The 24,377-nt window shown below is 41.4% G+C and overlaps 1 protein-coding gene and 1 long non-coding RNA gene across 6 annotated transcripts in view; one reads left to right on the forward strand and one right to left on the reverse strand.

Moving 5' to 3' along the window:
- On the forward strand, positions 1-24,163 carry TMEM248 (transmembrane protein 248). Of its 5 annotated transcripts, none has more exons than XM_050929358.1 (7): positions 3-278; positions 14,074-14,250; positions 15,079-15,364; positions 16,695-16,845; positions 18,910-19,093; positions 20,110-20,253; positions 21,358-24,163. In XM_050929358.1, the coding sequence occupies exons 2-7, from the start codon at positions 14,092-14,094 to the stop codon at positions 21,376-21,378; spliced, it is 945 nt and encodes a 314-aa protein (XP_050785315.1). In that variant the 5' UTR covers positions 3-278; positions 14,074-14,091; the 3' UTR covers positions 21,379-24,163. The 5 variants fall into 5 exon arrangements, with proteins under 5 accessions (XP_050785320.1, XP_050785315.1, XP_050785319.1 ...); XM_050929362.1 differs by lacking the exon at positions 3-278 and adding an exon at positions 5,428-5,490; XM_050929361.1 differs by lacking the exon at positions 3-278 and adding an exon at positions 5,520-5,693.
- LOC127037527 (uncharacterized) overlaps positions 10,539-24,377 on the reverse strand; it is a 267,537-nt gene continuing 253,698 nt past the window's right edge. Inside the window, exon 6 of the long non-coding RNA XR_007770386.1 lies at positions 10,539-10,556. This is a non-coding gene — a long non-coding RNA (uncharacterized LOC127037527). The remainder of the gene's footprint in view (positions 10,557-24,377) is intronic.

The raw sequence follows: 24,377 nt of genomic DNA on the forward strand, positions 1-24,377 counted from the left end.
AAGCAGCAGGGAGGGGGCTGGGCTGGGCGTTGCTGGTGCCCGTCAGGGAATCTTGTCCCCCGTGGGCCTCCGTCCGCGACCGGCTGGGGTGAGAGGTGACGTGACGGCTGCGTCCCCGGAAGCAGCGGGACGGGAGGGAGCAGCCGCCTGCCCACAGCCCCCCGCAGGGCCGGAGAATGGTGCAGAGCCGCCCGCCCCGCCGCCTGTGAGCCCGGCCGCCGCCTCCGGGCCGCGCCCCGCCCCGGCCCGCCCGGGGGCTTCTTCACCCTGCGCCGCCGGTAAGAGACACGCAGGCGGGCGCGGGCCTTGCGGCGAGCTGCGCCTGAGGCCTGGGCCGGGCCGCGGCGGCTGCGAGCCTGGGCGCCGGGCTCCCCGCTCGCTCCTCGCCCCCCCTGCCCGCAGCCGGGCTGTGAGGAGCCTCGCCCGGCCCTGAAGTTCGCTGAGAACTGCGCGCCCCGCCCGAGAGGGGGCTGCCCGGGGCCGGCTTGATCTTACAAACGCCTCGTTTGTGGCTAGGCCGGGCCCGGCAGCTGCCCATCGACGGGGCCTGTTCCTCAGGGGAGAGCGTGGCCCGTATCCGGGTGGGTGTCTGGTGCCAGCGCCACCGCTGCAGGTGGTTGTCTAACGGCAGCGTTCAGCTGGCCCGGGGCAAAGCCGGAACAGGATGAGTCACTGGGAAATATTTGGTAATAAGGATCCTCCGCTGATCCACAAGCACTGGCCAAATGAGCAGATTAGGTCTCCTCTGCCTCTAACTCTGGGCCTGTTAGTCTCCACGTCAATGTATTTGTCCCGCTTAACATACACAAATGAGATTCATGATCAGGACTTGATTTACCTGATATTTTGAGGTTGCCCTTAAATCACAAAAATAAATGTTAGGTTGATCTTAACTTGGTTTCCATGTTTTAGGTTTGAACTACTCCTGTAAGTTTATAATAGATTAGTAAAAAGAATAACTTGAATGACAAAAAAGTGGTTCAGACTGAGTGATTTCTTAATTAGTTTACTTTGTTTACTACACATACACTATTTATACTGTTTTGCTTTTAATTCGTACAAGTGCAGATGTTGCCGTATGCCAGAAATTTCGTACAAAAGACAATGTATCTGAAACAGGGCTGCTAGATACATAGATTTGGATTTGAGCCATGTCTCATAATCATAGATATGGATATCCTGGGAAATGTTCCTGAATATAGAGGGAAGGACTAAATTACAAAACAACTCTTCCCCTCTTTTAATTTGTTTCTAAAGATTTGCCTGTGTAAAGAAATTTACTGGTATAATGATATCACTGGAATTATACTGGTATCACCATAGCTGTATAATTGTGCTAGTAAATTTCCCTGTGCAAAGAAGTCCGAAGTCCAGATATGAATCTAAGTAGGGTTGCTTTTCAGGTTGTTGTCAAACTTTTGAAAAGCTAGTTGGCTTAAGGTTCAGAATTGAAGGTGTACAATTTAGGGCTGCCTTTCATAATTAAACCTTAATGCGTAAAAAAAAAAAAAAGGTTAAATTCTGGGGATTGTGAAATGGACACTGAGCCTTTTACTGCTAGGCTGAATTTGGCTCAGGTTGATATAGTAAATTAATATCACCACCATTTCTCAGCTTTTCACTGGCCTGAGTGAAATGAACAAATGGCTTCAATCCAATTTCTAGTGGGCATGTGGCCATATATCAGTTGGCACCTTTTGTTGGCAGACAAGGTGTACAGAATGAGGATTGCAATGGCCTTGGAGACCATCTCTGATTCTAGAGATGGTCTCTTCAGGCACATTCAGAGAGGGTGGCACTGCCAAGTTCTGTTCCTTAAGGGCTTTCAGTAAGACTTGGAGGATTGGTCCCATTGCTGGGGAAATGTGATTCTCATTTTCCATTTTAAATGTTTTTTAATCAACTATGTAAAATGGAAACTCTTTCTGCATCTGTGTCAAGTATCAGAGAGGTAGCCGTGTTAGTCTGGATCTGTAAAAGCCTGAAAAATACCCTTGCCACTGCACGGTTACTGTACTATGATAGTAAGTGATTCACTGAGTGTTCTGGCAGTTTTGGACCCCTTTTCAATATGAATAGCTTACCTTTTTTTATTTTATTTTATTTATTTACTTGTTTAAAGGAGTTGTCTTTTTTTCATTAAATATTTACATGTTTGGGCAAATAAAACAGTATTTCAGGGGTCTGTTGGGTAAAATAGCACTTATTGGGACTTCTTGATGGCACAGTTCTGCTGCTCCACACCCCAGCTCTCCTTGCAGAAGCAAGTGTGTCCTGCAAGTTCTGTTTAGGGGAACAGCCAGACTAGTGCATTAAACGGGACAGAGAGTCAGAATTCCTGGGTTTTGTGCTAACTTCGTTTGTTGCCTTGACTATATCATTCTTTGCCACAGATTACCCATCTGTGAAATGGAGGCAGTAGTTATCTGCTTAGTTTAGGGTTGAGGTTTAACAAAGTTAAGTTGTAGTTAGCTTTGAGACCTTTGGTGAAACAGGATATAGCTATGAAATGGGGGAGGGATAGCTCAGTGGTTTGATCATTAGCCTGCTAAGCCCTAGAGTTGTGAGTTCAGTCCTTGAGGGGGCCACTTAGGGTTCTGGGGCAAAAATCTATCTAGGGATTGGTCCTGCTTTGAGCAGGGGGTTGGACTAGATGACCTCCTGAGATTCCTTCCAACCCTGATATTCTATGATCTGTAAGGTATTATGTTCTCTATTTTGACTTTTCACCTTAGTCATTTTTTGTGGTGTTCTGCTGCACGGTGTCCTTTGTTTCCTTCACTACTGTCCACTAGTTTGGTTTTTTTTAATAATTCTGCACACACTAATTTCTGCCTTCATTGTAGATCCATGCTACTTCCAGTAAAGCTGCCATTTCCTCAACTTGCCAGTCATTTTCTGCTTGTGATTCAAGTCGTGTATCTGGCTGGGTGTCTCAGTCTCATTACAGTTTTCATTTAAAAACTACAGTAAAAGCCTTCTAAATATTTTGGTATTTAGATTAGTAAATTTTAGACAACATGCCTTGATGTGTATCCTTTAATGAAATAAACATTTGCCATTTCAACCTCCTTAAACTGATTAACTTCTGGTTACTGAACTGTTTGAGCTTTTTCATTGTTCCTAGGAAAGCTTTCCCATAGACTAAAAGCATTTGGGATTTCCATGGTTCCAAGCGTATGATCCACTACATTTATTATTCTTAGTGAAATTTGCATAGCTCTTATAAAAATTAATCAATTCTGTATTACTTTGCTTCTCATTCCCAACCTAATGAATAATCAGGTAAAACATTTGTCTTCAAAACACTATAAAATTGTCCAGTTCTGAACTTTGCTTGTGCCATAACTCTTTTCCTCCTTAAGATTAACTGTATTTAAGCAGCAACTTTTAGCTCATGTCATAAAACATTAAAAATGCCAAAACCAGAAGTCAAATGCAGGGAACTTACTGTCCTGTACACTAGCTTGCTTAGCAAACCATTTTGCCTTTTTTGTCAGCAAGATTGCAGAAAGTAGCATAGTTTAAACCTATGACAACACAGGTTTTTCAAGTGAAGGTTGGTTTTTGTTTTTATTTTACAGCAGTGTGTGTCTTAAACCATGTTTATTCATTCTTAAGCAAATTCAGAGCGTGGTGTCAACAATCACTTAAAGAAGCTTTCTTCAGGCACTCTAATTTCCCTTGTCTCATAACTTTTCTCTCTTTTCCTAAATCCTTAGGTGCACTGATTTTTGAAGTTACTCTAGTAGTGAGAACTTGCTTGCACCTGTCTCAGATTTTGCAAATTTTTCCTGAACTTCAGTCTATACATTAAGAATCTTTGTGCAGTTTGATGCCCTAATCACTGCACTGCTCAGATTATTGTATTAAATCAAGCATAAGATGTCAGACTACTGTATGCAGTAGTTTGTGGAGCGAGGTAATGTATCTAGAATTGCCATGCGTGTGTGTCTGCTTTAGTGGCATACTATCAATAATTTCTCCCTTGTTTTCTTTAAGTCTGCAGCATTTTTTTCTCTTCTTGCCAGCCCCCTGGCACTCCTATGTTCATTAATAATCCGCTTTCTTGATAAATCCATTATCTGGATCACTTGTAAAAAGAATCTTAATTTCAGTGGGTGATACTGTGGCACTAAATTTGCATTGTATAGAAATCTTTATTACAACTGTAATTGCTGTAAATCAGAAGGCCATTTTTCTGTCATTAGAAATGATGTCTATGCTTTTTGCCTTCAGGATCATGACAAATATATTGTTAATAATCAAAATGATGAGTAAATGTATCAGAAAACTGCCTCCAACCACTAAATAGTTTTGTCATTAGCTAAAGTCACCTAATCTACTTGAAAGCTTTTTCTTGAACGCTAACCTTTAAGAAGTGTGACGTAGTAATGCCTACACCTCCAATTTGACTAAACTTCGACTTTTTTTTTTTTTACTCTTTTTGGAAACACGTTTCTGCTGCTTTCTTTATAGTTTACCCTCGATGTAACCAACCTTCTAGTCTGGTTTTATTTTTATTTTTTTTTGTCCTAATCAAAAAGGAGTAGAAAAAATACATTCGAAATAGATGCTGCACAGCAGCTTTGGCCACAGATTTGACCTAGAATGAACATAGCCTGGAAGTGTGGTTTTTGTGTTTTAAACCAACACTTTGTGTGCTTCTATGCTGAATGCCTAAATATAGCAGAGGTAAGAGAGGCACGTAAGTGATCATAAACCTACCTCTTTGTTTCTTTGCAAGTTTTGAAGATCCTCCCCCCCCCCCCCCCCCCCCGATACCCTATGATAAGCCTGCTTTTTGTCTCGCTCTACAAATATAGGCTCAGTTTCTGCAACTGAATCTGCTTGTGTGGACACCCTGCCCCCACTTCCACACAGACATCCGTCGAAATCTGCATTGGTGGGTCTGATATTATGATAAAAATGACTATGGGCAGATTATAACAAAACCATGTGCAGATCAGCTACCAAGTGTGACTTGACATGGGCCAGTCTGAAATCTAGCCATAAATTACTAACTGTGGGATCGCATTTTGGAAATGCATGTTTCGCAGAAGTACTACTAGTTTCCATTAATATCATAAAGACACTCAATGATTCATGAGAATAAGGAAACATGGGAAGAGCCTAGAAAGGGCTGAGATTAACTGTGCAGCTGGAGATAGGAAAACATCTCTTCTGAATGCTGAGAAGCACTTTAAGCTGCTAATAAGACAAAATGTCCATTTATACTTGGCTGTTGTGATGTAAAGATCTTAGCTGGTGGTTTATTAGGTATTTATTTAAACCTGTAGTCTTGCTCAGCAAGTCTCGATTCCTGATCTTGTTCTTTGCTTTGTGAAAAAGACGGATGTCATTTAGTGTTTTTCTTTCTTTCCTTTTGTATTTTTTTTTAAATCCAGGACACAGAAGAAGGGAGGCGTTGCTTGAACATTAGAAAGGGCTGGGCACTTGAAAATTTACAGTGAACTTCAGAGCCTGGAAGTAAGGATCTTGGGACACCTCTACCAGGCAGCTTGCTGTCTGTTACTGATACAAATTTTTAAGCCATTTAATTTCACCCAACTTGGAGCTGATGTGATTACAACAGGATGAATAAAAACATCTGCGAACTCTTAAATTGTTAGTTTTCCTCCCATTAAAATCAGTGGTGAAAGAGAAAATAAGAGAACTACGCAAATTAATAGGTAAAAACTTTTCTCTCAATTTCACATTTTCTTAGTGTAGCAAAAAGTAGTTCTGAAATTCCCATAGGAAGAGGAAATGTTGATCATTTATAACCTGCTTTCATAGCTGCAATAAATCATTTCAAAGGTAGAAATACTAATTCAGTAACAAAAAAAAAAGAGTTCTGGGTGAGTTTGGGGACTTTTGTATTTTTCTTTTAGATTGTGTTTTGTGAGTTTTGCTTTTTGTGTCAGTTTGGAGTCTGACCTATTGCAACTTTGGGAGATTTTTGTTCAGCCTTCCAGTGCCTTTAGGTTCATAACTATTAAAATGAAATATTGTCTTGATATTAATCAGTGTCCAGAGTAGCATTGTATAAGCCACTAGTATTCTTAGCAATTGCAACAGGCAGTGTGTGTTGTTGAGCCTTTGGGATTTTATCTTTAGTATTTTAAGCATTGGCATGTCGAGCTTTGCTTTGAAGAAAAGAAAACTGGACTTAATATTCTCAAATATTTTTAAGTACCTGTGAATGTTTCCTATTCTTGAATGAGAAGGGTCAGTTTTGAGATCAACACTCTCTTCTTTTGTGTCTGTGTTATTTATGGATGGTTTGTTAGGAGAATCACAGTTCAATTGGTTGTTTTTTTGGTACGGATGCTTTAATTCCAAGTGGTTAACCCTGTTCTGACCTGGTTTCTAATTGCCATTGTATTGTTAGTAATGGGACATCTTTTAAATCTTCATTGATGGCAAAAGAAAAAGAGACAAAATACTTTTAAATATAGTGGGATTTTCAGATTTAGAAGAGAGATGAAATCTTAAAGACATTGTGAAGGTGGATAGGCCAAAACTGATGTGTCCACCCTCATGACATACTCATAAGCAAACTAGGGAAGTGTGGTCTAGATAAAATTATTATAACATGAGTGAAAACCTGGTTGAAAGACTGTACTCAAGAGTAGTTATCAATGGTTCACTGTCAAAATGGGTGACTTATCTAGTGGGATCACATAAGGATCTGTCCTCAGTCTGGTACCATTCAATATTTTCATTAAAGTCTTGGAGAATGGAGCGGAGAATATGCTTATCAAATTTGTGGATGATCCCAAGCTGGGAGGGATTGCTAACGCTTCGGAGGACGGGATTAGAATTCAAAATGACTGTGACAAATTGAAGAACTGGTGTGAAAGCCACAATGACATTTAATAAAGACAAGGACACAAAGTACTACATTTGGGAAGGAAAAATCAAATAGAAAATGGGAAATAACTGACATGGCAGTAGCACTGCTGGAAAGGATGTGGGGGTTACAGTGGTTCACAAATGGAATATGAGCCAACAGCGTAGTGCAGTTATGAAAAAAACAAATACCATTCTGAGGTGTATTAACAGGATTGTCAGATGTGAGACGTGGGAGGTACTTCTTGTTTTATGTGGCACTGGTAAAGCCTCAGCTGGAGTACTGTGTTCAGTTCTGGGCACCACATCTTAAAGATATGGACAAACTGGAGAGAGTCCAGAGGAGCACAACAAGAATAATGAAAGGTTTAGAAAACCTGACCTTTGAGCAATAGTTTTAAAAAAACTTGATATGTTTAGACTTGAGAAAAGACTAGGGGAGGGAGAGAGAGAATGGGACACCTGATAAGTCTTCAGATATGTTAAAGGTTGTTATAAAGAGGATGGTGATCTGTTTTTCTCCATATCTGCAGAAGGTAGGGCAAGAAGTAATGGGCTTAATCTGCAGGAAGGGAGATTTAGGTTAGATATTAGGAGAAATTTTCTGACTATAATAAAAGCTGTTTTATCTGGCACGTCACCAGATAGAAAGCTCTATAAACCAGCATTTCTGTTCTTCTTTTAAATTCCAGTTTATAGTGTGGTTGGAGTGGGGCTGCCAGGGGGTCTGCAGCGTGGGCTCTGGGAGGGAGTTTGGGTGCGGGAGGGGGCTTGGGGCAGAGGGTTGGGGCATGGGAGGGGATGCTGGATCCAGGGACCACTCACCTTGGGTGGCTCCCCACAAGTGGCGACCTGTCCTGGCTGCTCCTAGGCGGAGGTGTGGCAGGCAGCTCTGTGCGCTGCCCCTGCTCCACCCTGAGTGCTGCCTCCACGGCTCCCATTGGCTGGGAACTGTGGCCAGTGGGAGCTGCAGGGGCAGCACGGTAGGCAAAGGCATCATGCAGAGCTGGCTGCCACAGCTCCACATAGAAGCAGTTGGGACAGGTCATCTCTTGCCGAGAGCCACTCAAGGTGAGCGCCCCCCCCCCCCCCCCCGGATCCAGCATCCTTTTCCGTGCTCCAACCCACTGTCCTAAATCTCCTCACACGCCCAAACTCCCTGCCAGAGCCTGCAACCCAACCCCCAGCCTCACATAGCCTCCTGCAGCCAAACTCCCTCCCTCATAGTTAACTGGCATTTTTCACTTACCAGCAGCCCCCACTTCCTGAACATGCCAGATAAAACAGCGGCGAAGATCCGCCAGACCTGCGTACAGGGCAGGTAAACAAACTGGCCTGGCCCTCCAGGGGCTTTCCCTACACAAGTGGCATCCCAAGTTTGGGAAACACTGCTGTAAAGGATAGTTACCTACTGGAATAGGTTACTGAGGGAGGTTTTGAAATCCCCATCATTGGAGGTTTCTAAGGCCTTGTCTACACCACAAAGTTGCAGCGCTGGTGAGGGGGTTACAGCGCTGCAACTTAGGAGGTGTACACATCTGCAGGGCATTACCAGCGCTGCAACTCCCTGTTTGCAGCGCTGGCCGTACACCCGGTCGAACCTCGGGTGTAGGAGGATCCAGTGCTGGTGATCCAGTGCTGGTCATCAGGTGTAGACACTCACCAGCGTTTTTCTTGACCTCCGTGGAATAAGCAGGTATCCCAGCATACCTGAGGAAGCCTCTCTGGTAATCAAGCAGGTATCCTTCCCCGTGGTGTGCTCTGGCATTCCCCGAACCCCCCTGCAAGCAGGTCTCCTTCCCCGCGGTTTGCTCTCGCGTTCCCCGAACCCCCCCGCAAGCAGGTCTCCTTCCCCGCGGTGTGCTCTCGCGTTCCCCGAACCCCCCCGCAAGCAGGTCTCCCTCCCCGCGGTTTGCTCCGGCTTTCCCCGAACCCCCCCCCCCCCCGCAAGCAGGTCTCCCTCCCCGCGGTTTGCTCCGGCGTTCCCCGAACCCCCCCCGCAAGCAGGTCTCCCTCCCCGCGGTTTGCTCCGGTGTTCCCCGAACCCCCCCCCCCCGCAAGCAGGTCTCCTTCCCCGCGGTTTGCAGGGGGGTTCGGGGAACACCGGAGCAAACCGCGGGGAAGGAGACCTGCTTGCGGGGGGGGTTCGGGGAACGCCGGAGCAAACCGCGGGGAGGGAGACCTGCTTGCGGGGGGGGTTCGGGGAACGCGAGAGCACACCGCGGGGAAGGAGACCTGCTTCCCCGCGGTTTGCTCTCGCGTTCCCTGAACCCCCCTGCAAGCAGGTCTCGTTCCCCGAACCCCCCTGCAAGCTGCCCAACAGCGCTGCAGTGTGGCCACATCTAACACCACTTGCAGCGCTGGTTGCTGTAAGTGTGGCCACACTGCAGCGCTGGCCCTATACAGCTGTACTAATACAGCTGTAACAACCAGCGCTGCAAAATTGTAGATGTAGACATACCCTAAGAACAGGTTTGAGAAATATCTGTCAAGGATGGTCTAGGTAATCTTAGTCCTGCCTCAGATTTAAAGATTCTCCTTATTTATAAACTGCTCTTGATTTAACTCATTGAGCTAGTTGCAAGGTACGCCTCCTTATCCATTCTCATATGGTAATCAGCAGGGATTAAATTTTGCTCATTGAAGATAGCTGTATTCTATCCTGTACCAGTGCTGGCAAAGGCATTGCTAGGTCAGGAAGAAAGTGTCTGTTTCATTGTCTTTCGCAAACCTTCCAGGCTAGTCACTAATACTGTATTTGCTTGGGATTCTGAGATCTGAGCGTTAACTGTGCATTTCTAGGATTTAACGTGTTTGGATTTTTTTTTAATTATCAATTTAACCCTATATTTCCTGGGTGTATAATGCCTGCCTGCAACAACTTTTTTTTTTTCCCCTCTTTTGGTCCTTAAGGTTGAGAGTGCATGTTAGTAACTTAACTCAATTCTAACATAGTTTTTTGTCTGGAATGTATGTAGGTATTGACAGAAGCAAAGTGATTTGGAGTCAGGGCCAAAGTTCTGGACTGACAGCTGACAGCGCATTGATGTGGCCACATTTGTGGTACTTGCAGCGGCATTGGGAGCAGTGCATTATGAGCAGCTATCCCAGCATGCAAGTGACTGCAATGTGCTTTTCAAATGGGGTGTGTGGAGTGTGACAGGGAGTGTGTTGTGTGTATGTAGGGGGAGAGAGTGTGGGGTTTTGGGGGGCTGAGAACATGTCAGCATGCTGTCTTGTAAATTCAGACATCAACAGACACCCCCCCCACACACACACACACACCCCATTCCACATTAATCTCTCTTGAAGCCAACTTATCTATCTCGGAGCAGATAAGCAGCTGGCTGTCAGAAACGGAGCTTTCAAACGGCATAACTGCATTCCTACAGCGAGTTCAAAACAATGACAAGAGTGGCCACTTGACTTAAGGGGATTATGGGACGTTTCTGGAGTCTGATCAGAGCGCAGTAATGCAACACCTCGTCCACACTGATGCCGTGGCGCTCCAGCGGGGGCGCAGCAAACGTTATTCCACTTACCAAGGTTGAGTACCAGCAGCGCTGTAGCTGCAGAGTCAGAGCACTCTATGTGCCTTGCCAGTGTGGACGGGGAGTGACCTAGGGCACCTGGTGCTCCTTTATTGTGCTGTAATTTACAAGTGTAGCCAAGCCCATAGATTGCAAAACAGTATGCATCTCCTATGTGTGTAGGTATCATTAGTCCTGCAAGGTTTAGGCACAATGGAGAGAAGTTAAGGACTGTGCATTCACCTGCCATTGGAGCCTCTCTTTAAACTTTATTAATTTAAAAAAAAAAAAAGAAACCTGATGCTGTCACTTTGCACATCTCTAGCACAGTTCCTGTGAGGCTCACAAAGTGCTTTGAATTAAGCCTCATCAGTGCCGTGAGGTAGTTCTGTTCCTCAGTTTAATCATTTGTAAAGGGCATATAGTGAAGTTAGAGACTGTCTTCCAGGGTCACACAGCAAGCCAGTGGCAGATGCAGAACAGAACTGGAATTGGTAGCAAAACAGAGGTTTTGATGTGCTTTTTCTAAAGGATATAAATATGACTCAAGAGTTCTGATGCCCAGTCCCTGCCTGAACCAGTAGGTAACACCTGCTCACAAAATGTCTCATGGTGATGGAAATGCATATGAACCATAGTATACTAGAGTTTGTGGCATAAATATTTAGACACTCTGGAAAAAAAATTAGTTGTGCTTACATGCTGTGTGCCATAGTTTCAAGCAGCAGTATGGAATCATTCCTAAGTTAATACAGGTTTGTATATGAAGGAGTCTTGATACACTGAGCATGTGCAATTGCTGTTTTTTCCCCTCACCTCTAATATTAACCACTCACAGGTTTTGTTGTACATACTCAAAGGGCCTGTTATCCTTTGGAAATAGCATCCTGTAACACTTCTTGACTGTTTTCAAAGTTACAGGAGGATGTTTGGCAACAAGTCTTCAGAAAAGCTGGTGCTCTTTTAATGACAAAAAAAATTTGGGATGACTTTCTTAGTGAGTTTTAGCACATCCATTATGGTGGCTGAGTGAAACCCCTGGGGAAACCAAAATTCTAATGAAATTGCTGACAATCCCTTTAAATTTACAATAAGCTGCAATACTATATTTGCTCCTGGGTGACATTCAGCTTTGATTAAATGCTGTAATAAACCTTGCCTCTTGCTGGGGTTTATTTTAAGAGGAAATTCAGAAGGGAACATTGAATACAACTCTGCTCTTGGTTTGTGTTTTGGTCTGTTTCCATCTCAGCATGTCTCCAGTGTTTCTAGACTGAAAATTTGTGATGAACCCTAGTTTTAAAAAATATATATATCTCAGAAATTTGCTGAAATGGAATCCTGTCCTGCCAGTGACAAGATAGGAGACAGAACTTTAGAATTGGGTCATACCCAATTAATTTTCTTACCTGAGGCAATTCACCCATTCTCTGTTGCACCTGCCTTTTCTTGACACCTTAATTAGCTTTTCTAGCAGTACTGCTGCCTGTCTTTGAGAAGTATGGGCTCTGATAGGATACGCTGTCTCTTCTTTCTACCTCTTCTTTCCTTTTTTCTCCCACTTCCTGCTCTCTAGCTCTTCCCTATATCCTTCCCTCTCATCCCACCCACACACAGGATTTTTCCCATTAGATGTTTGTAGTGCTCTAGTGATCATTGCTGGGGCTAGTTACCTTAGGCTTTGGGAAGTGGCTGGAAAGCAGTTAGTGGAGCAAGATTGTGCACCCAGGATATGATCCTGCACCCTGAAATGACCCCTGTTTTAAAAAGTTGTACTAAGGAAAAGAGAGATTGTATGTTAAGTCTGTGCCATGTTTGGAGGAATGCAATAGTCTCCTCACTGAACTTTTCTGTCTCCATTGAAGCAAAGTGATTTTTCTTCCTAGAAGAAACTGATGATGAAAAGTGTACGCCAGTAACATTTTAGGAATACCGAAGCGAAAAGCTGCAGTTACGGTATGGATCGTATGCACCACGTGCTTCTAACAAGAGATGACAGGGCATACAAACCTGCCGGGGGCAGAATCCCTGACTTAGTGAAAATTCCCAGGAGATCAATCTTGTTTTAGTCCTTGATTGCTGAGTCTTAACCATTAAAGTGCTATGCTCTTGAGCTGCTTGGTTTGCATCTTTCAGTTGCTCAAAATTTGGATGGGCAGCACAGGTTTCTAGACAAAAATCCTTTCCTTCTGTGTACTCAGAGGATTAAGATAGTTTAGCGTGACTACAGGTAAAGCAAATAAAGGAAACAGGATTGCTTGTGATCTTCTCTGCTTGCACAGTTTCTGAAGTAGAGCCTCAAAGCTGTACTTTAACACTTGACTGCATTGTTTTCTTTGTGGGTGGGGATGAGTAAATTCCAACAGATTTGTTCTCTTCACTTGCATACTGGAAAGACTGGAAAACTCAAAAGAAATGGAGACTCAGTAGGATTAAATGGAAATGCAGTAGACCAAGGGTAGTCAATAGGCAGACCACGGCCGCGGGCCAAACCCAGACCGCCATACGCTTTTGAACAGACCCTGAAATCTTTTTTTTTATGTATTGTCATTGTTGTATTTTTATTACTTTCTCTGGAGTCTGACCTATCTCAATGTAACTACATTGCACAGAGGTCTGAAAAATCCACACCCCTGAGTGACGTAGTTATACCGACCTAAACGACCACCACCCATGTAGACAGTGCTATGTCAACAGGAGAGCTTCTCCTGTCCACATAGCTCCCACTTCTTAGGGAGGTGGATTAACTGTGCTGATGGGAGAAGCTGTCCTGTCAGCGGAGGAGTGTCTTCACTTTAGTGCTACAGCAGTGCAGCTGCATTGGTGCAATTGTGCTGATGCAGCGTTTAAGTGTAGGCCTGCCCTAACTCTGGGCGTTCACAGTCCCATCTGCTTAATTTACTGACTGAAGTCAGTCTGCATTTCTGGAGAACCAGCGGAGAGGTGAGTCTTCTGGCTCACTCAGTAAATGGAGTTTCTGATAACAGGATTTTAGTTGATGTGTCAGCCAGAAGTGTTCCAGCCTGAGTCTCAGGTCCCAGTTTGCAAAGCCGATGGCTAGAAAAAACATTGGTTTCTTGATAGACTGATCAGATTGCAAATGCAAAACTTTGAGGCTTTTCTCTAACCAAATCACTTTTCAAAGTGGAATAGTACTTTGTAGCTACATAGAATAATTCTCACTTATAAAGTTCCATCATCTATTTCACACTTGGTCCGGCTTGGTCTTAAAATGGCCATTAAAGGCTTTTGCCTTAAGTTTAGAAGTACAATAATTCAACTGGAAATTTGCAGACCTTATCTGTGGGCTTCACTGAAACTACATTTCCATTGTAACCTTATTAATTCAAATACTGTTCTTATGGAATCCAAATACAGCTGTGCATGCTATGCTGGGTGACTAGTAAAGGAAATAAAATAAAGAACTATATGGACTACTGATTGTCATTGGCTGTCAATAATAGGAAGTTCGATTCTGTTACAAGCTGTGGCATATTTCTTTTAATTCCGTTCTTTCTGGCAATTGTAGCAGTTGGGAGAACAAAATCTGGCATCTTTTTGAGAAATGTTTTTAGACTTGTTCAGTCCGCAACTACATTTTTCTGTTGATTGATTGACTTAAATTATCTCTTGGAAAAAATCATGTTCTTCTCATGTATCACTCTGTTCTAATGCTCTCTACTTTCAGGTGGATCTAATCAGAATAATGTTCAACATAAACCCTTTGGAGAACCTGAAGGTTTACATCAGCAGTCGCCCTCCTCTTGTGGTCTTTATGATCAGTGTAAGCGCGATGGCAATAGCTTTTCTGACACTGGGTTATTTCTTTAAAATCAAGGAGATCAAGTCACCGGAAATGACAGAGGTATGGTATAATAAGATATGTACACTGACATCCTGTACTAACACACTTCCTGGCTTTTGTGATGGGACATGCTTATTTAACAGGCATACACAGCATTAGTTTTAACAGTTTTCTCCTGTGCTAGTGCATAGGACCTGATTGTTTTCATTTGCATTACTGTATTTTAATCTCTAACCTAGAAGTGGTCATTTACCTTGTAAGGAATAATCTTGATACAATTAATTTGACCGGGGTGGGGGTGGAGGGGGGACATTAATGTTCTGTCATTAGGAAATTGTGTTTGTAACACTCCCCCCTCCAACTCCCAACCTTATTCTGTTCTGACAAAGGGCTTGATTCATGGAAATTCTACTGATCTTTGTTGTAACTTACCTTGCAAAACTCTTCCATAGTTTGAGTGCATTTTGATAAAAGTATGTGAGCTAAACTTCATTGGGAGTTACCTGTATGAGAGAGACCAGGGCTCCTCAGTAGACAAAGTTAGTGTAAGTACACCAACATTATTAATTTCATTTGTAGCTCTGTATTCTACCATGCTCTTTGTAGCTTTGAAAATGAGTATTTGATCAGTGGGGATGAAGTGGGAATCAGTTTGGCATTAGATATATAAAAACAAGCAAACACAAGCACCAGATATTTCTCCTATTGAGATTGTTGCCACTTACTTCAATGCAGGGTAGGATTGAGTTTGTTGTGGTGACATGGAATCATATATATTTAAAACTAGATATTAAAAATCTGAACTGCTCTTTGAAGAAGTGACAGCACAGAATAATTTTGCTAATCTAATGTGTCATCTAATCTAGATTTTTGTCTCACTTTTTAAAGGATTGGAATACTTTCCTTCTGAGGTTTAATGATTTGGACTTCTGTACATCAGAGAATGAAACCTTAAAACATCTCATCAATGATACCACAACTCCAGAAAGTACAGTGACTAGCGGACAAGCCAGATCTTCTACACAATCGCCACAGACTCTTGAGGACTCTGGTCCAGTAAACATCTCTGTGACCATCACTCTGACACTGGATCCACTCAAACCATTTGGCGGGTATTCCCGTAATGTCACACATCTAAGTTCCACAATTTTGGGGCATCAGATTGGACTCTCAGGTATGCAAAATGTGATTGTTCCGAGAGTGAATAATAATTACACTCTTAATATTACAAATGTCTGAAAAAGGAATAGAAAAATCTAGGTAGTCACTAAAGAGGTAAATCATTTGCTTAGGCACTATGTGCATTGCTCAAATTGTCAGGACTTCACAATAATGAGCCTGTGAGATTTCTTTTCGGCGAAGAGTCATTTTTCCCTTATTTGGGGTAATAGGGAACATGTATGTACAGTCATACATGTACGCTACTTTGGAGTCTAAAAAAGAGCCATCAGCCCAGTCACATTCATCTGAAAGTATTTTCAAAACGAATTTCTGATCTTGAAAAGCTGCTGCATGCTTATACAGGGTACACTTGAGGGCTGCTGATCAGTCAGTCAGTTTTGATGGTGGTGAATCCCTCTGCATTAATCATCGAGCTGTACATTAACTGAAAATCTCTTGTTGATTTAAAATCTAAAATACAAACGCTTTCAGAATAAAGCTGCTGAAAAGAAGCAACAGTTGTAAAACTTTCTAGTGATGCTAAGATGCTGATAGAGTCCTAACCTATTCTGTTGCCTTGCCTGGCTAGAGGGACAGGTCAGTGGGTTGTGGAGACTTAGTAGAAGTGGTGTACAGTAACTATTTAGAGTTAAAGCTTAGCATGTTTAATTTTACAGTGCTGTGCTATAACTTCAGTGTGGCTTGCACCTGAAATATTCTGTATCAAACATATGCCACAACTGAAAACCGCCGCTTTCAGCAAATTTATCTAGTCTTACATTATATCGTTCAGGAATTTTCTGTTGGTCAAACTACCTAATATCAAATCCGGTTTATTGCTGGGAACCCTAAGTTTATCATTTCAAGAACCCAATGGTTTAGTCTTGTCTCTTATAGTTTTATCTGTTGATGAGGTTGTGCATATTAAGGCACTTTTCAGCAGTTATATCTGCATGGATTTCTCTATAGTAAAAATTAAACGGCAGAAAAAGCAGATGATGAACTAAGGTTTTAGGAGGGGAAGGGCTAAAATTCTAAGATGTAATTACCGATAAAATTGTTGCAGACAATGGCCCAGATGATGCACAGGTATAGAGAGGTTTTCTAAGTTCAAAAGCTTGTAAAGGCCCAATGGTCATGGGACCAGGTCCAAAATGTCATCCGTGCTAATAAGTGGGGGGTGGGGCGAGGACAGGGGTCTGTAATTTTCCTCGTATTTCTTTGCTTCTTACAATGATAGCACAAAGCTGTGTCCCCACAAAAATGCAGTCGACCACACGCCTTTTCCTACTACTTGTTGCTGTTACTGCTCAGCATACCAACAATTTCTTTCTTTCTAAAAGGCAGAGAATCCCATGAGGAGATAAATATTACGTTCACCCTGCCTGCTGCTTGGAATTCAGATGACTGTGTTCTCCATGGTCACTGTGAGCAGGTGGTATTCACAACCTGTATGACTGTCACAGCAGCCAGCAGTGTGTTTCCTGTCACAATGTAAGTGCCTTTCTAATTAATTGTTCTTAGGCTGGTTACCTCAAATGTACCCACTACTCTCTTAATGCTTTGGATGCTTTTCTTATGCTCCCCATGATGCTGTAACATTGACTTTGGAAGTAAGTGATACGTTCTCTTTTTTTAGTGGTATAAAGTCCAGTTTGTTTTTAAAAGACATTTGCTGTCTTTACTAACATAGTACAGTTTCCCTGGATGTTGTTTAGCTACATCTCACGTGCGCTTTCTTGCTCTTTCTCCACATTTTATTGTGCACTGATGGAGTTCTAGCCACAATCCAGGGAATGTGGACAGGAATTATAGAATTTATAGTCTTGAAATTATCCTGATAAAGCCCTGTGCATCTAAGTTACAACTGTTTAAACGTGACTCTCATTTTGAAAGGGATATTTACACCTTGTGCTTCAAGATTAAACCAGTTTCTAACTACTAGGGACCAGACTGAGACCTACATGGGGTCAGATTATTCCATATATGTCTACTGTAGGGTTCTTACTCCATTCTGTGAACTGTCTGGTTCTAGCCGCTGTCAGAGGGAGGATACAGGACTGGGTAGATTACCGGTCTGATCTGGTATGGCAGTTCCTGTGTTCCTAGTTGTGTTCACCTGCAAAGTTTCATGTTATACTTGATGTCCTAATATCAATTTTTCCTTCGTTTCAAAATATTATCACTTTGGTTTTAAAAGTGCAAAAGTATTCAAGGATTTTCCGGACTTCTGCATCCCTAACTTGCTGAAAATGGCCAGTTTCTCTCTCCAGTTCAGAGCCAGCTTAGCCTGAGCCATGTCTACTTTAAAGCGTCTCAGAAATGGTGCTGCCCGTCTGCAGCGTAAGCAAACAGCAGATGATGTAAGAGAGAGAAATGTGTTCTGAAAACTTTCTTTAAACTGTAATATCTTTAACCATATTATTGTTCCATTTAAAGTGATATACTGTGGGGAAACAGCTGGTTCAGGGGATTGGTATGGCATATAGATCCTTTAAGCGCTATATAAAAGCTGGGTGTGGCAGTATTTATTATCTCTAAGTTGGTAGCTTGATCAAAGCTCAGATCATTGGTGACCAAAGGTTGATTCTTTGTGGCAACTGGTCTATATCAAACGAGTTTGGTCTCAGCCTCTTCAGCAATAGAAGGGTTTTTAAAAAAAAACGGTATCATGATTGGCTTCTCCCCCACTTTCTTCCACAACCATGTCAAGAGGACAAGGCTGAGTGGGCGTTGGCCAGCGAATGCCTCTCTTGCATAGAGGTGGCATTGCCAGGTCAGTTTGGGGAAGCTAACATTCCCACTGCCAAGTATCAGAGGGTAGCCGTGTTAGTCTGGATCTGTAAAAGCAGCAAAGAATCCTGTGGCACCTTATAGACTAACAGACATTTTGGCGCATGAGCTTTCGTGGGTGATACCCACTTCGTCAGATGCGTGCATGTATTCACTCACGAAAGCTCATGCTCCAAACGTCTGTTAGTCTATAAGGTGCTACAGGATTCTTTGCTGCATTCCCACTGCCTGCGCTGTATCTGTTCTTTGGCTAGAATCCTTCAGTTAACAAAATCACACCCTCAAAACAGTAAAATCCAAAGCAGGCGGGGTGTTGGGTGGGGTGAGTGCCACACTAGTGGGTTCCTGATGGTAACAGACTTTGCTCTTGTCTTCTCTCCACACCTATGGATCAGGAACACCAAGTTATTGTTCTTTATCCCCCTTGTCTTCTAGAGCTTGGGGTGCATTCGCCTGAAAGCTGTATTAAAAATATCAGGAGTTTTTTGAAACCTAGTACATACTCCTCTCGTTAAATGACGCGGGGGTTGACTTTTTGGAATGGATTGCAATGCAAGTTTAATGTTGCTGTAGGTTCTAGACTTCCTTTTTCTTTAGTATTATATTTTGCCATTCATTACACTATGGATGATCCTGAATAAACCAAGACACTGCTTACACTGCTCAAAGAGAGAATGACCCTTACTATGTTCTGAGAGTCAGCCATACAGGACACTGAAAATGGCAATTCATCTGCTTGTTTTGTTTTGTTTTTTAAATCCTCAGTCAGCCACCACATTGTGTTCCTGAGACGTACAGCAATGCTACCCTCTGGTACAAGATCTTCACTACAGCCAGGGACTCAAATACAAAATATGCACAAGATTATAACCCTTTCTGGTGTTACAAAGGAGCCATTGGAAAAGTCTATCATGCTTTAAATCCCAAACTAACTGTCATAGTTCCTGATGTAAGTGCTAATGCTCTTACTGTGTTCCATTGACTGAATGCCTTCTGTTGATTTGAACTGAATAAGATAGTCTTCTCTTTCTGATCTAAAATAGTTGCATGGTACTGCTTTCTTAAATAGTTGCTTGCAATGTTGTAGCTGTGTTGGTCCCAAGATATTAGAGCGACAAGGTGGGTGAGGAGATATCTTTTGTTAGGCCAACTTCTGTTGGTGAGAGAGAGAAGTTTTCAAGCTACACAGAGCTTTGCTTCAGGTCTGAGAAACCTGCACAACACCTGCAAAAGATGAACGTGGGAGCTTAAATTCATATCTTAGCTAGACACTGGAAAATCATGGTCTTAATAAAGACACTGGATTTATAGCTTATTACAATCTGTAATCCACTAACCCCTTTTTGTCCTATGATTGCAGGGGTGTTAACAGGCCACCTCACCTTGAATGGTCTCTTAGAATACGTCTTAACTTTTTATGCTAAACAATCTTTCACCTTGTATTTAGTTGAGAGATACTGAGTACCTTTCCCAGATCTGCAGAAGAGCTCTGTGTAGCTTGAAAGCGTGTCTTTCACCTCCAGTAGTTGGTCCAATAAAAGAGAGTACGTCACCCACGTTGTCTTTCTTAAATAGTTGCTGTAGCTATGTCCGAGGTGGCTGCATTTCAGTGGTGGGTGTGGTGATCCCCATATATCTCAATGTGCCTCATAGCTTCATTAATTAAGATTTGTAATTTGAAATCCTCTGATTAAAGCTGCTATTGCTTTATATATAAAGTGCGAGAGTAGCATAATGAATTAAAATGCAGTCACTAGTGCAAATTAAATATTGTTAGGAAAATCTGTAAGTTATCCTTTACTGCCAAAACTTAGAGCTCCCTTCAACTTTTAGAAGTTTTGCATTAACATTAAGAAGAAACAAGGTTATGAAAGTGGCTTCTTTGCTAATCTGCTGAACATTGCTTGACTGTCAAATGCTTTCTCTATGTACAGCATCAGTAAACGGTTTTATTTCTCTGTGCAGGATGATCGCTCACTAATAAACTTGCATCTCATGCATACCAGTTATTTTCTTTTTGTGATGGTGATTACAATGTTCTGCTATGCAGTTATTAAAGGTAGACCAAGCAAACTGAGGCAAAGCAATACAGATTTCTGCCCTGAAAAAGTAAGTTTACCTAAGATAATACATATAGCATTGATGAGGGGGAGGGGAAAGTAGAAAAGATCCCTTTGTAAACTTTGTTTATATTATTTTTGGTGTACAATGGTGATTCACGTCTCTCCCAACCTAGTATCTCACGGGAGGACAGTAAATAATGGCACTGCAAAGGTGACTTGTTATCTTTGTATCCAGCCCCTGGATGTAGTGGAGAAACAAGGTAGACAATTCCATTCAGAAATTAAATGCCTTGATTAAGAGTAGGGTAGTGTAATCTGTGGCTAAAGCAGAGGATTGAGAATCATGACTACTGGAGTCTCTTTTGTCTCAGCCACTGGCACTAAGACCTTGAACAAATCACTTAGCTGCTTTGTGCCTCTGTTTTGCCTCCTGTTTGAAAGGTGTACAGTAGTCCTCTATGCCCTGCGGGTGCTCAGGAACTTAACAAGTACGTATGTATATAGTGCTGATAGATCCTTCAATCATAGATTCTTATTCTGTAAATGTAGGGTATTCGTTATAGTTCAGTAAACGAGGAAGTGATTTTGTGTTTTTAATACCACTAACATCTAACGTCAAGTAAACTGTATTTACAACACTGTATATTATTTGCACTTTGGCTTATATAAAGTTTGGCTTGCACAGCTTGAAATAGTGTTAAATTCTCTTATTACAAGAAGACAGAATACATTTATTAAAATATTGCTATTACAGCTAGTTCTAGTGGTTGTAATTAGCATTAAAGAAAATTAATGCTGATGTTGGTTTAAGGGCAGTTAGACTAATTATATATATGCACACTCTCTCTCCCCCCCCCCACCTTCCACTTAATGGATTAAATCCGGATGTATTTAACTGTGTAACAAAAAGCTACAATGTACTATCCTTCATTATTAGGGAAACTTCCTACCAAGAGTTGAATATCTTTGAATATTTTATAAATACCAGTTACAAAATATCTTCAGATATATTTTGGTCTTTGCCATTCTCAGGACTCAGGGTTGGAATGACAGACATCCTAGCTGCATGGAGATAAGTAATGTGCAAATAGAATTGATTTCAGTTATACGCAAGCTATTAATTTGTAATTTTTTTTTGTTTTACTTTTAGGTTGCTTTGTCAGAAGCATAATCCATCTCCTCCTTTTACTGAAAATGGCTGAGAACCATAATCATTGCCTGCTGAACCCAGACTGGGTCTTAAGACTTTGTGAATACATTATCTTGCAATGTTGGTTTATTCCAACCAAAGACATTTCAAGTGCCTGTAATTGATTTGTACATATTTATAAAAGTATATTCAGATGATGCACTTGTCCCGCATAGTAGTGCGGCGAGAATCTTAAAACTTTTACCTGTGGACATAGCTGAATGTTTGTGTAGATAATAGATATGTTTAGTGATAAGGATCACGTAGTCAGAGCAAGATATTTTTGTCTAGCTGCATCTGGGCATGTTAAGATGCCTTTCCAAATGTCTCAAACAATACAAACCCTTTGTTTTTGCCCAATGATATATACAGCGTGTTTGAAACAGTATGCATCTTTGATATAATATTGCATTTCCAAAGCCACTGATCTACTACATAAATTCAATGTGTGTATATGGCTTAATACTTTTTTCCACTTTCTCCTTGCTTGCAAGAAAAGATATCAACATTTCTAGATTATTTTTTTTAAAGAGAAATACATATTCACATTTTAATACTGCTGTAGTTAAGACAAACTTGTGCTTTTATCCAGAATTTAATAAAAAAGGCAAAGTCTTGTTTTAAAATCCTTTCTATTGCAAAGTGCTAAGTTTCACTTTTCATGTGGCCTGCTGGAATGGCAGAGCATTGATCAGCATTGGGGTTGTATGCAAAGCTTTCCACTTTGCCTCCTATTCCTCCCCCCGCTCCGCCAGGCTTTAAACCAGGAACTTCCTTAGAATAAAATAGCTTTTTGTAACCTGTCTAAAAAGTGGATTTAAAAAAAAAGATGCATTCTATTAATAATCAGTTGTGGCTCCAAGTAGCCTGGTGAAGTGCAAATAACTAAGGGAAAAGGAAGATACAGTAACTTATGTGCTTCATTTTGGACCTTCCACACATCTCTAAAGGCAGCGGAAAATGACATGTTTTTATTAGCTTTGTTCAATTTTTATCTACTATTGTCTACTGAGGGGAAGTTGACAACTAGTGGGCTAGTCCTGTTGTGAGTAAATTGAGGGAAACCTTGCCTGAGAAATTTGTATTGGTCTTTGTGTCCATTCTTAAAATCAGAGCAGACTTGATTTTTTTTTTGAGTGCTTTTGTTCTGTGGGTTTTTTCCCATCTCTGGTTTATTCAGTCTCTTTCTAGCCTGTCCTCCAGTTAGGTTTTTAATTCTCGTAAGAGAGAAGTTTCCTATAGACACTTCCACCACGGCTTTTAAAATCTCACTGGTTGTCTTAATGACCCTTCATGTCATCTTTCAGCCTTCCTGTCAGGTAGTGCAATTATAAACGTGTGTGTACATTTTTCTTTCATAAGTTTCACACTGCCATGTGATACACGAAACCGTAAATCCAATTCAAAGATTGTAATAGCTGATACGTTGGCATAAAATCCTCTGTGTTTAGACACTGTTGAATGCACACTGTTGTGTTCTGAAGACCATTTTATGTATTGTATAAAATTGATTTAGGACTTAAATGTATTGAGGATTCATATGTTTCTTCAGAATGTTTGAAGCAAAAAAATCAGACTTTTCTTCAGAAAATAGTTCCTCGTATAATTGTGATTGCTTTACACGGTGTATTGGTTATTTCACTAAAATGTGTTTTCTTTAGATACTTTAAGATTAGACTTTATAGACAGCCATTTAGTTTGAAATCCAGAAATGAAATAACTAAGGCTTCTAATCTTCAGTTGAAGCTTCTGTTCACTGGTAAAACTCCACCAACGAAGCAGTAAATTTAATGAATACAAATATGGAGAAAGCTTAAAGTGAAAATCTCTTCTTCTGCCCCTAACTTATGCATTCCCCGCCTTTTATTTAGTGCTTGTCTTTGAAACTGACTAGGGGTTAGTTCAAAACTGATAACTGTGGAAGGAGGTTGGTGCTGGTACAGTAAGTACCAAAAAATGCCCCGAAAACACTTACATCATCATGTAAAGATATTTTAAATAAATCCAATATCCATGTTCTAATTCAGCAAACTGTCAAACCCCAAAAGCGCCAAACAGAACTACCTAGATAGTCAAACACAATTGAGTGTGTTGGGGGAACAGGTTTTTATAGAAGATGTTTTCGGTAATTAGAAGGGCCAGCTTAAAAAAACATAGTCAAACCCCACAAACAACTGCACTGCAACAAACATTAAGCTCAGATTGCAACCCACAAATGCAAGGAGATTAGCATTAAGGGCATATTTTTCATTCTTAACTTACCCCTTTGTACCTAGGTATTGCAGCCCATAGTCACCCAGTAGGCTGAGACTTTGTCATACTTACGAGTGTTGGATTGTACCTAGGCCCAGCGTACAAAAATGAAATGCAGCCAAGCAGAAGGGTAAAAACTTAATATTAAAGTGGTTGTTCGGATCATATTGATCTTTCCTTTTTGTTTTCTTTTTCTTTTTAACTATGACTTGAATCAGTTTTGATTCTATTTGTAAGTGTTTTCTTGTTGGTAGAAAGCTGCCATTTCTGTTGCATTTTTCTTTGGCATTACATAGAAAGTCTGAGCCGTGGTTTACAGCCTTCCTCTGCAGGTGATGTAGGGTTAAGATGGTATTTTTTTAAAAAAACATTTCACTTGTATTGTTGCATGATGGTTAATAGCTGATTTGGTAATGACACTTCTCTCCTATATTAATTTTGTGTTTATAAGATGTGCATATTGCTTTGCAGAATAAAAAAAAAAATGTTTATTCCGTTCTCTATCTCAAACCAATTCCTTGTGGACGTTTCATAAATCATCTCTCTTTAGGCTGTGTGCAACACAAGGGAATTTGTTTTGACAGTGCACAGTAGTCTGGAATTTCAAACTCTGTCCTGTGCATATGCTCCAATAAACACTTCAGTTTAGACTTTAAAAATGTGTGTCGTGCAGGAGGGGAGATGGCTGTTTTGATGTCCAGCATGATAAAATACAGTACTCATGACAC

Source organism: Gopherus flavomarginatus, chromosome 19 (assembly GCF_025201925.1).
Source record: "Gopherus flavomarginatus isolate rGopFla2 chromosome 19, rGopFla2.mat.asm, whole genome shotgun sequence".
Classification (NCBI taxonomy): Eukaryota; Metazoa; Chordata; order Testudines; family Testudinidae; genus Gopherus; species Gopherus flavomarginatus.